This window comes from Salmo salar, chromosome 01 (assembly GCF_965601325.2).
Source record: "Salmo salar chromosome 01, fSalSal1, whole genome shotgun sequence".
NCBI lineage: Eukaryota > Metazoa > Chordata > Actinopteri > Salmoniformes > Salmonidae > Salmo > Salmo salar.
The window spans coordinates 131852569-131864009 of NC_138291.1; the positions used below are offsets into that span (position 1 = coordinate 131852569).

The 11441-nt window shown below is 43.2% G+C and overlaps 1 protein-coding gene across 1 annotated transcript in view; it reads right to left on the reverse strand.

Moving 5' to 3' along the window:
* The window catches only part of LOC106560554 (calmodulin-regulated spectrin-associated protein 1-B), a 166610-nt gene that overhangs the window by 25445 nt on the left and 129724 nt on the right, over window positions 1–11441 (reverse strand). Inside the window, exons 13-14 of the mRNA XM_014123552.3 lie at window positions 8863–9002; window positions 8130–8341 (exon numbers count right to left, since the gene is read on the reverse strand). Of these exons, the coding sequence (XP_013979027.1) occupies window positions 8130–8341; window positions 8863–9002 (352 nt within the window). The remainder of the gene's footprint in view (window positions 1–8129; window positions 8342–8862; window positions 9003–11441) is intronic.

The following is an 11441-nucleotide window of genomic DNA, read 5'->3' on the forward strand; positions in this document are numbered from 1 at the left end:
ATAGAACAACACAGAGTTACACATGGAGTAAAACAAACATACAGTCAATAATACAGTAGAAAAATAAGTCTATATACAATATGAGCAAATGAGGTGAGATAAGGGAAAAAAGGCCATGGTGGCAAAGTAAATACAATATAGCAAGTAAAACACTGGAATGGTAGGTTTGTAGTGGAAGAAAGTGCAAAGTAGAAATAGAAAAAAATGGGGTGCAAAGGAGCAAAATAAATAAATAAATAAATAAATAAATACAGTAGGGGAAGAGATAGTAGTTTGGGCTAAATTTTAGATTGGCTATGTACAGGTGCAGTGATCTGTGAGCTGCTCTGACAGCTGGTGCTTAAAGCTAGTGAGGGAGATAAGTGTTTCCAGTTTCAGAGATTTTTGTAGTTCGTTCCAGTCATTGGCAGCAGAGAACTGGAAGGAGAGATGGCCAAAGGAGGAATTGGCTTTGGGGGTGACCAGAGAGATATACCTGCTGGAGCGCGTGCTACAGGTGGGTGCTGCTATGGTGACCAGTGAGAGGAGATAAGGGGGGACTTTATAGACTGCATCCAGTTTATTGAGTAGGGTATTGGAGGCTATTTTGTAAATGATATCGCAGAAGTCGAGGATCAGTAGGATGGTCAGTTTTACGAGGGTATGTTTGGCAGCATGAGTGAAGGATGCTATGTTGCCAAATAGGAAGCCATTCTAGATTTAACTTTGGATTGGAGATGTTTGATGTGAGTCTGGAAGGAGAGCTTACAGTCTAACCGGACACCTAGGTATTTGTAGTTGTCCACATATTCTAAGTCAGAACCGTCCAGAGTAGTGATGCTGGACGGGCGGGCAGGTGCAGGCAGCGATCGGTTGAAGAGCATGCATTTAGTTTTACTTGTATTTAAGAGCAGTTGGAGGCCACGGAAGGAGAGTTGTATGGCATTGAAGCTCATCTGGAGGGTTGTTAACACAGTGTCCAAAGAAGGGCCAGAAGTATACAGAATGGTGTCGTCTGCGTAGAGGTGGATCAGAGACTCACCAGCAGCAAGAGCGACATCATTGATGTATACAGAGAAAAGAGTTGGCCCAAGAATTGAACCCTGTGGCACCCCCATAGAGACTACCAGAGGCCCGGACAACAGGCCATCCGATTTGACACATTGAACTCTATCAGAGAAGTAGTTGGTGAACCAGGCGAGGCAATCATTTGCGAAACCAAGGCTATTGAGTCTGCCGATGAGGATGTGGTGATTGACAGAGTCGAAAGCCTTGGCCAGGACAATGAATACGGCAGCACAGTATTGTTTCTTATCGATGGCGGTTACGATATCGTTTAGGACCTTGAGTGTGGCTGAGGTGCACCCATGACCAGCTCTGAAACCAGATTGCATAGCGGAGAAGGTGTGGTGGGATTCGAAATGGTCGATAATCTGTTTGTTGACTTGGCTTTCGAAGACCTTAGAAAGGCAGGGTAGGATAGATATAGGTCTGTAGCAGTTTGGGTCAAGAGTGTCCCCTCCTTTGAAGAGGGGGATGACAGCAGCTGCTTTCCAATCTTTGGGAATCTCAGACGACACGAAAGAGAGGTTGAACAGGCTAGTAATAGGGGTTGCAATAATTTCGGCAGATAATATTAGAAAGAAAGGGTCCAGATTGTCTAGCCCGGCTGATTTGTAGGGGTCCAGATTTTGCAGCTCTTTCAGAACATCAGCTGACTGGATTTGGGAAAAGGAGAAATGGGGAAGGCTTGGGCGAGTAGCTGTGGGGGGTGCAGTGCTGTTGACCGGGGTAGGGTGGAAAGCATGGCCAGCCGTAGAAAAATGCTTATTGAAATTCTCAATTATAGTGGATTTATCGGAGGTGACAGAGTTTCCTATCCTCAGTGCAGTGGGCAGTTGGGAGGAGGTGTTCTTATTCTCCATGGACTTTACAGTGTCGCAGAACGTTTTTGAGTTTGTGTTGGAGGAAGCAAATTTCTGCTTGAAAAAGCTAGCCTTGGCTTTTCTAACTGCCTGTGTATATTGGTTTCTAACTTCGCTGAAAAGTTGCATATCACGGGGGCTGTTCGATGCTAATGCCGAACGCCACAGGATGTTTTTGTGTTGGTTAAGGGCAGTCAGGTCGTCTGGAGAGAACCAAGGGCTATATCTGTTCCTGGTTCTAAATTTCTTGAATGGGGCATGCTTATTTAAGATGGTGAGGAAGGCATTTCAAAAAAATAACCAGGCATTCTCTACTGACGGGATGAGGTCAATATCCTTCCAGGATACCCGGGCCAGGTCGATTAGAAAGGCTTGCTCGCTGAAATGTTTCAGGGAGCGTTTGACAGTAATGAGTGGAGGTCGTTTGACTCCTGACCCATTATGGATGCAGGCAATGAGGCAGTGATCGCTGAGATCTTGGTTGAAAACAGCAGAGATGTATTTAGAGTGCCAAAAAAACAAAAAAAAAGATATGCGGGGAAAAAAAATACTAATAATAATAATATATATACACTGCTCAAAAAATAAAGGGAACACTAAAATAACACATCCTAGATCTGAATGAATGAAATATTCTTATGAAATACTTTTTTCTTTACATAGTTGAATGTGCTGACAACAAAATCACACAAAAATAATCAATGGAAATCCAATTTATCAACCCATGGAGGTCTGGATTTGGAGTCACACTCAAAATTAAAGTGGAAAACCACACTACAGGCTGATCCAACTTTGATGTAATGTCCTTAAAACAAGTCAAAATGAGGCTCAGTAGTGTGTGTGGCCTCCACGTGCCTGTATGACCTCCCTACAACACCTGGGCATGCTCCTGATGAGGTGGCGGATGGTCTCCTGAGGGATCTCCTCCCAGACCTGGACTAAAGCATCTGCCAACTCCTGGACAGTCTGTGGTGCAACGTGGCGTTGGTGGATGGAGCGAGACATGATGTCCCAGATGTGCTCAATTGGATTCAGGTTTGGGGAACGGGCGGGCCAGTCCATAGCATCAATGCCTTCCTCTTGCAGGAACTGCTGACACACTCCAGCCACATGAGGTCTAGCATTGTCTTGCATTAGGAGGAACCTAGGGCCAACCGCACCAGCATATGGTCTCACAAGGGGTCTGAGGATCTCATCTCGGTAACTAATGGCAGTCAGGCTACCTCTGGCGAGCACATGGAGGGCAGCCCCCCAAAGAAATGCCACCCCACACCATGACTGACCCACCGCCAAACCGGTCATGCTGGAGGATGTTGCAGGCAGCAGAACGTTCTCCACGGCGTCTCCAGACTGTCACATGTGCTCAGTGTGAACCTGCTTTCATCTGAAGAGCACAGGGCACCAGTGGCGAATTTGCCAATCTTGGTGTTCTCTGGCAAATGCCAAACGTCCTGCACGGTGTTGGGCTGTAAGCACAACCCCCACCTGTGGACGTCGGGCCCTCATACCACCCTCATGGAGTCTGTTTCTGACCGTTTGAGCAGACACATGCACATTTGTGGCCTGCTGGAGGTCATTTTGCAGGGCTCTGGCTGTGCTTCTCCTGCTCCTCCTTGCACAAAGGCGGAGGTAGCGGTCCTGCTGCTGGGTTGTTGCCCTCCTACGGCCTCCTCCACGTCTCCTGATGTACTGGCCTGTCTCCTGGTAGCGCCTCCATGCTCTGGACACTACGCTGACAGACACAGCAAATCTTCTTGCCACAGCTCGCATTGATGTGCCATCCTGGATGAGCTGCACTACCTGAGCCACTTGTGTGGGTTGTAGACTCCGTCTCATGCTACCACTAGAGTGAAAGCACCGCCAGCATTCAAAAGTGACCAAAACATCAGCCAGGAAGCATAGGAACTGAGAAGTGGTCTGTGGTTACCACCTGCAGAACCACTCCTTTATTGGGGTGTCTTGCTAATTGCCTATAATTTCCACCTGTTGTCTATTCCATTTGCACAACAGCATGTGAAATGTATTGTCAATCAGTGTTGCTTCCTAAGTGGACAGTTTGATTTCACAGAAGTGTGATTGACTTGGAGTTACATTGTGTTGTTTAAGTGTTCCCTTTATTTTTTTGAGCAGTGTACACACACACACACACACACACACACACACACACGGGACACGACAAGAGGAGGACAAAGGACATCTGACTGCTATGCCATCTTGGAATTAGTTTTCCAAGCCCTACATTTTCAAGCTGATTTAAGTCAAAACTGTAACTAGGCCACTCCGGAACATTCAATGTCGTCTTGGAAAGCAACTCCAGTGTATATTTGGCCTTGTGTTTTAGGTAATTGTCATGCTGAAAGGTGAATTTGTCTCCCCAGTGTCTGATGGAAAGCAGACTGAACCTAGTTTCCTCTAGGATTTTGCCTGTGCTTAGCTCTATTTTGCTTAGCTCTAAAAAAACTCCCTAGTCCTTGCCGATAACAAGCATACCCATAACATGATGCAGCCACCACCATGCTGACAATATATAGAGTGGTATTCAGTAATGTGTTGTACTAGATTTGCCCTAACATAACGCTTTGTATTCAGGACAAAAAGTGAATGACTTTGCCACATTTTTTTGCAGTATTACTTCAGTGCCTTATTAAAAACAGGTACATGTTTTGGAATATTTTTATTTTGTGCATGTTTTGGAATATTTGTTTTCTGTACAGGCTTACTTCTTTTCATTCTGTAATTTATGTTAGTATTGTGGAGTAACTACAATGATCCATCCTCAATTATCTCCTATCACAGCCATTAAACTCTGGTGAAATCCCTGAGCGGTTTTCTTCCTCTCCGGCAACTGCGTTAGGAAGGGTATCTTTGTAGAGTAATTAATAACTGCACCAAGCTGATTGTTTTTTACCTTTCAGACATTGAATATCCCTATTTACCAATAGTTGTTCTTCTTTGCGAACCATTGGAAAACGTCCTTGGTCTTTGTGCTTGAAATTCACTGCTCGATTGAGGGAACTTACAGATATTTGTATGTATTGTAGAGATGTGGTAATAATTTAAAAATCATGTTAAACACTATTACTGCATTATTATGTGAATGGGTAAGCACATCTTTAATCCTGAAAGTACAGTGCATACAGAAAGTATTCAGACCCCTTGACTTTGTCCACATTTTGTTACGTTACAGCCTTAATCTAAAATTGATTAAATAGTTTCCCCCCCTCATCAATCTACACACAATACCCCATAATGACAAAGGAAAACGTTTTTTTTTCCCCCTTCACATCTGTTAAAAATAAAAAACGGAAATATCACATATACATAAGTATTCAGACCCTTTACTCAGTACTTGGTTGAAGCACCTTTGGCAGCGATTAAAGCCTTGATTCTTAGGTATGACGCTACAAGCTTGGCACACCAGTATTCAGGGAGTTTCTTCCATTCTTCTCTGCAGATCCTCTCGAGCGCTGTCAGGTTGGATGGGGAGTATCGCTGCACAGCTATTTTCAGGTCTCTCCATTTCGCTTCACCCGCAATAACATCTGCAAAAAATGTGTATGTGACAAATAAAATTTGATTTGAGATGTTTGATCGGGTTCAAGTCTGGGCAACTCAAGGACATTCAAAGACTTGTCCCGAAGCCACTCCTACGTTGTCTTGGCTGTGTGCTTACGGTCGTTGTCCTGCTGGAAGGTGAACCTTCGCCCCAGTCTGAGGTTTTCATCAAGGATCTCTCTGTACTTTAGGTGCCTTTTGGCAAACTTCAAGCGGGCTGTCATGTGCCTGTGACTGAGGAGTGGCTTCCATCTGGCTACTTAACCATAAAGGCTGATTGGTGGAGTGCTGCAGAGATGGTTGTCCTTCTGGAAGGTTCTCCCATTTCCACAGAAGAACTCTGGAGCTCTGTCAGAGTGACCATCCGGTTCTTGGTCACCTCCCTGACCAAGGCCCTTCTCCCCTGATTGCTCGGTTTGGCCAGGCAGCCAGCTCTAGGAAGAGTCTTGGTGGTTCTAAACTTCTTCCATTTAAGAATGATTGAAGCCACTGTGTTCTTTGGGATCGTCAATGCTGCAGACATTTTTTTTGGTACCTACCCTTCCCCAGATCTGTGCCTCGACACAATCCTGTCTCGGCGCTCTATGGACAGTTCCTTCGACCTCATGGCTTGGATTTTGCTCTGACATGCATTGTGAACTGTGGGACCTTCTATAGACCTTCCAAATCATGTCCAATCCATAGAATTTACCACAGGTGGACTCCAATCAAGTTGTAGAAACATCAAGGATGATCAATGGAAACAGGATGCACCTGAGCTCAATTTCGAGTCTCATAGCAAAGGGTCTGAATACTTACGTAAATAAGGTATCTGTTTTTGCAAACATTTCTAAAAACCTGTTTTCGCTTTGCCATTATGGGGTGTTTTGTGTAGGTTGAGTAGTATTTTTTAGAATAAGGTAACAAAATGTGGAAAAACTGAAGGGATCTGAATACTTTCCAAATGCATTGTATTTAGGCTTGCCATAACACGGTTGAACTTATTGACTGAAGACATTTTAGCTTTTAATTTTTACTTAATTTGTAAACATTTCTAAAAACATAATTCCACTTCGACATTATGGGGTATTGTATGTAGATCAGTGACAAAATCTCAATTTAATACATTTTCAATTCAGGCTGTAACATAAAATTTGGAAAAAGTCAATGTGTGTAAATACTTCTGAAGGCACGGTATATCAAGAGGACAGACTGATTAATTAACATAGGCCTGCTAATCTTTAACAGTCTAACATAACTTTCTGTGAAGGAAGGTATTAGCACAACAGCTGTCTCTGCCATGCCCATTTCCATGCTCGCAGTGAAGCACACTGAACTACCGCAGCAAGTTTCCTTTTGCTCGTCAATGCGCTCTCGCCTTTTCCTGGCTACCCAGACTCCTTGATCCGGCCAAATGCTACGCCACGTTATGGGTATGCTTGTAATCGTTAAGGACTGGGGAGTTTTTCAGGATAAAAAGAAATGGAATGGAGCTAAGCACAGGCAAAATCCAAGAGGAAATCCTGGTTCGGTCTGCTTACCACCAGACACTGGGAGATGAATTCACCTTTCAGCAGGACAATAACCTAAAACACAAGAACAAATCTACACTGGGCTTGCTTACCAAGAAGACACTGAATGTTCCCGAGTGGCCGAGGAACAGTTTGGACTTAAATCTACTTGAAAATCTATGTTAAGACCTGCAAATGGTCATCTGGCAATGATCAACAACCGATTTGACAGATAATAAATATTGGGCTAATGTTTTACAATCCAGGTGTGGAAAGCTCTTAGAGACTTACCCAGAAAGACTCACAGCTGTACTCGCTGCCAAAGGTGCTTCTACAAAGTATTGTCTCAGGGGTGTGAATACTTGTGTAAATGACATATTTCTGTATTTCATTTTCAATGAATATACCCCCAAAAAAATCTAAAAACATATTTTCATTTTGTCATTATGGGGTATTGTGTGTAGATAGATTAAATATACTTTTTTCACCCATTTTGAATTCAGGCTGTAACAACAAAATGTGGAATAAGTCAAGGGGTTTGAATACTTTTTGAAATCACTGTACATGCCTCCAGATGTCTGTATCATGTATGTTTCATGGATCATAGGGACAGGAGGCATGTACAGTGCCTTCAGAAAGTGTTCACACCCCTTTAATTTTTCCACATTTTGGTGTGGTACAGCTGTCTGCACCACCCTCTGTAGCGCTTTGCGGTCAAAGGCGGTGCATTTGCCATACCAAGCAGTAATGCAGCCAGTCAAGATGCTCTCGATGATGCAGCTGTACAACTTTCTGAGGACCCGAGGGCCCATGCCAAATATTTCCAGCCTCCTGAGGGGGAAGAGGTGCTGAGATGCTCCTAATATTTTCGAGCTGTCTTGGCGTGACATTGCCCTACTAATTATTTGTCAGCTTTTGTATGGCATTGTGTTTCCAAGCCACTATAATGTGAAATCTTCATCAGCGCCAATTGAAAACGCATTGAGTAGAACGTTCAGTCAGGTAACAGTCTTCAAGAGATTGTCAATAACAATGGGGTGACGCTACGTGCAACCCATGAATAGGGTGAGACAGGGTTAGTTAGAGACTAGAGGGAGGATGAGATTAGTTAGGGGGAGGTTCAAATCTGTAAATGGGAGATAGGGTTGGTTTGGGTTATAGTGTTTTAGTGTAGGCCTACGTGTGGAGGATCCCTTGGAGAAGCCGGTGTCGGAGCAGGACTCTCCACGATGCAGGGACTTAGGCCGGGTCTTCCTGGCTTTACATCTGGGCCTAACCAAACCCTGCTCCTCTATCAGCTCCAGCTGCTTCCTCCTCAGGTACTCCTGCTTGATCAGCTCCCTCCGCACCTTCTCCTCCTCCTTCCTCACCCGGTCCTCTTCTGCCTTACGCCTGGGGGGAAAGAGACACACACACTTGCTTTATCCCTGCACACTGACACAACATACACACATGCCATGATGGAATATGTTCTGTGTCAGGGCCTGAAACCATCTTTGGCCTACCAGCCACTGATGTGTTTGTATAATAGATACTAGAGAGCTCTTCTCAATGGCTGCTTCTGTGACAGCATGGGAAGCGCCATTGAGGGCGTTCACCATTATGTAGTGGTCAAGTGGGTGGGACTTGCTATGGGTTAAGGAAGTATCACGTAATTCCATTCAGGTCAGCAGTAGGGGTCAGCCAATAATTATATTCCTAAGTAAACATTCCTTAATTGTAGGTGGCAGTAATTCACCAACCTTGGCTTTATACCTGTTCAGACCATACACACTCATTACAGTAGGTGGTGGTACTACACACTTTTTCAATTTATTTACAAAATATTTCGGAAATAAACTACTTGCTCTCCCCATGCTCTCAAAGAGGTGGCCATTGGGAACAGCTCACTAGTACATCTCTATGGTTTGTACCTTGCTTCGTCTCGTTTCTGTTCGCTCTCAGCCTCCGTCTGCAGTTTGCGGAGCCGTGCCTCCTCCATCTTCCGCTGCTGTTTGAGGAGAAAGTGAGTGCGACGCTTTGCCCTCTCATCCTCTGCCATCTTCTCATCGTCCTTTGGGGGGGGGGGGACCAAATTGATTTACTACTAGAACAACATCCATTTCATTGCTAAGGCACATGACAAAATCTGCACTGATCTGAAAACTCCGAATCGGTTAAAGCAATATGGTGGATGATGCCTCTTTGGGAATTTCAGTTCCCCTGTCCGGTGCTTTCATCAATTAAATTCAACACAAATTAGCCGGGTTAATTGCATGATTTTCAGTAATTCATTTTGATTATTTTCAAATTTGCTATGGGTTAAAGGCCCAGTGTAGTGAACATGACTAGCCTGGGTTTTATATAAACAGTGTACAAAACATTAAGAACACCTTCCTAATTTATTGAGTTGGACCCAATGTTCCCTCTAATGTTTTTTCGGCACTGAGCAAATTTCAGGTCTGCTGAGGGCAAACTTGAACATTGTGAAAATTCTGTGCAACTACCGGCGCGCGTTTACTGTGAACACTGAGGCTGTACCTGCTTTAACTTACAATTCTAACAGTGGCCAAGTAGGCTACTGTGGGTATTTGATCATAATGTAGGTCTACCAGAGTGGCCTACCATCAAAAACAAAGGAGAAAATGCACCCCATAACATTTTAACCTCTTGGGGCTAGGTGGGACGCTAGCGTGCCACCCGTGGTGCACTCCATCAACAGCAGGTGCATTTCAAGAGCGGCAAATTTGAATCCAAATAAATGTCAAAATTCAAATTTTTCAAAAATACAACTATGTTACACCATTTGAAAGATAAACATCTCCTTAATCTAACCACGTTTTACGATTTCAAAAAGGTTTTACGGCGAAAGCATAAATTTAGAGTATGTTAGGACAGTACATTTACAAGAGTTGTGTGTAATGTTTTGTCAAGTCAAAGACAGGGTCACCAAAACCATAAAACCAGCTAAAATGATGCACTAACCTTTTACAATCTCCATCAGATGACACTCCTAGGACATTATGTTAGACAATGCATGCATTTTTAGTTCTATCAAGTTCATATTTATATACAAAAACAGCGTTTTACTATGGCATTGATGTTGAGGAAATCGTTTCCCTCCAATAACCGGCAGTCAAGTCAGCGTCAGAAATTAAATAATTAAAATTAGAAAACATTGGTAAAATATTATATTGTCATTTAAAGAATTATAGATTTACATCTCTTGAACGCAATCAACTTGCCAGATTTAAAAATAACCTTACTGGGAAATCACACTTTGCAATAATCTGAGCACTGCGCCCAGAAAAATACGCGTTGCGATACAGACTAGACGTCATGTTGGGGAGATCTAAAATCGAAAATACTATGTAAATAATCCATTACCTTTGATTCTCTTCATCAGATGTCACTTCCAGGTATCACAGGTCCATAACGAATGTAGTTTTGTTCAAAAAAGCTCATCATTTATGTCCAAAAATCTCCGTCTCGTTAGCACATGATGTAAGCCAGCCGGACTTCTCGTCATGAACGAGGGGAAAAAATATATTTCCGTTCGTTCAAACATGTCAAACGTTGTATAGCATAAATCATTAGGGCCTTTTTTAACCAGAACATGAATAATATTCAAGGTGGACGAATGCATACTCTTTTATAACATATTGGAACGAGGGTACCCAACATGAAGTAGCGCGCCAGGTGTCTAATGGGACATCACCGTTCCATGGCTCTTGTTCGGTCAGATCTCCCTCCAGAAGACTCAAAACACTTTGTAAAGGCTGGTGACATCTAGTGGAAGCAATAGGAAGTGCCAAAATATTCCTAAACCCCTGTGTTTTTCAATGGGATAGGTTTAAAGTCAATACAACACATCAGGTATCCACTTCCTGTCAGAAAATGTCTCAGGGTTTTGCCTGCCAAATGAGTTCTGTTATACTCACAGACACCATTCAAACAGTTTTGGAAACTTTAGAGTGTTTTCTATCCATATATAATAAGTATATGCATATTCTAGTTACTGGGTAGGATTAGTAACCAGATTAAATCGGGTACATTTTTTTTATCCAGACGTGCAAATGCTGCCCCCTAGACCCAACAGGTTAACATGGAAATAGTCCTATCAGTCAGCCTATGTGTGGTGTTCCATGAGACTTTTGAAAAAAACATGCAGGGCTTGACATTACCCTGCTTATCCAAATGTTGTTGTTTGATGCAAGAAACCACTTTACAAAATAAAATGCATTATTATTCCCATACCATTATTACAGAGAATCAGATAAATTATGCTACCCTCTGCCTATTGGCGACTTAGCTTATTCAAGACAGTGTCAAAATACAACACTGCCCCTTTAAGCCATCAAAAAAGCTCTTCAACCGACTTGCTTTTCAAAGTTGTCTAGAAATGCAAAAATGTTTTGTTCTTGTAGGAAGCAACCACTCCCCCATTGTTGACTGGACTAATAACTCACTAAATAGCAAAGAATATGAACACGTGCAGTGGCGGCTACATGCT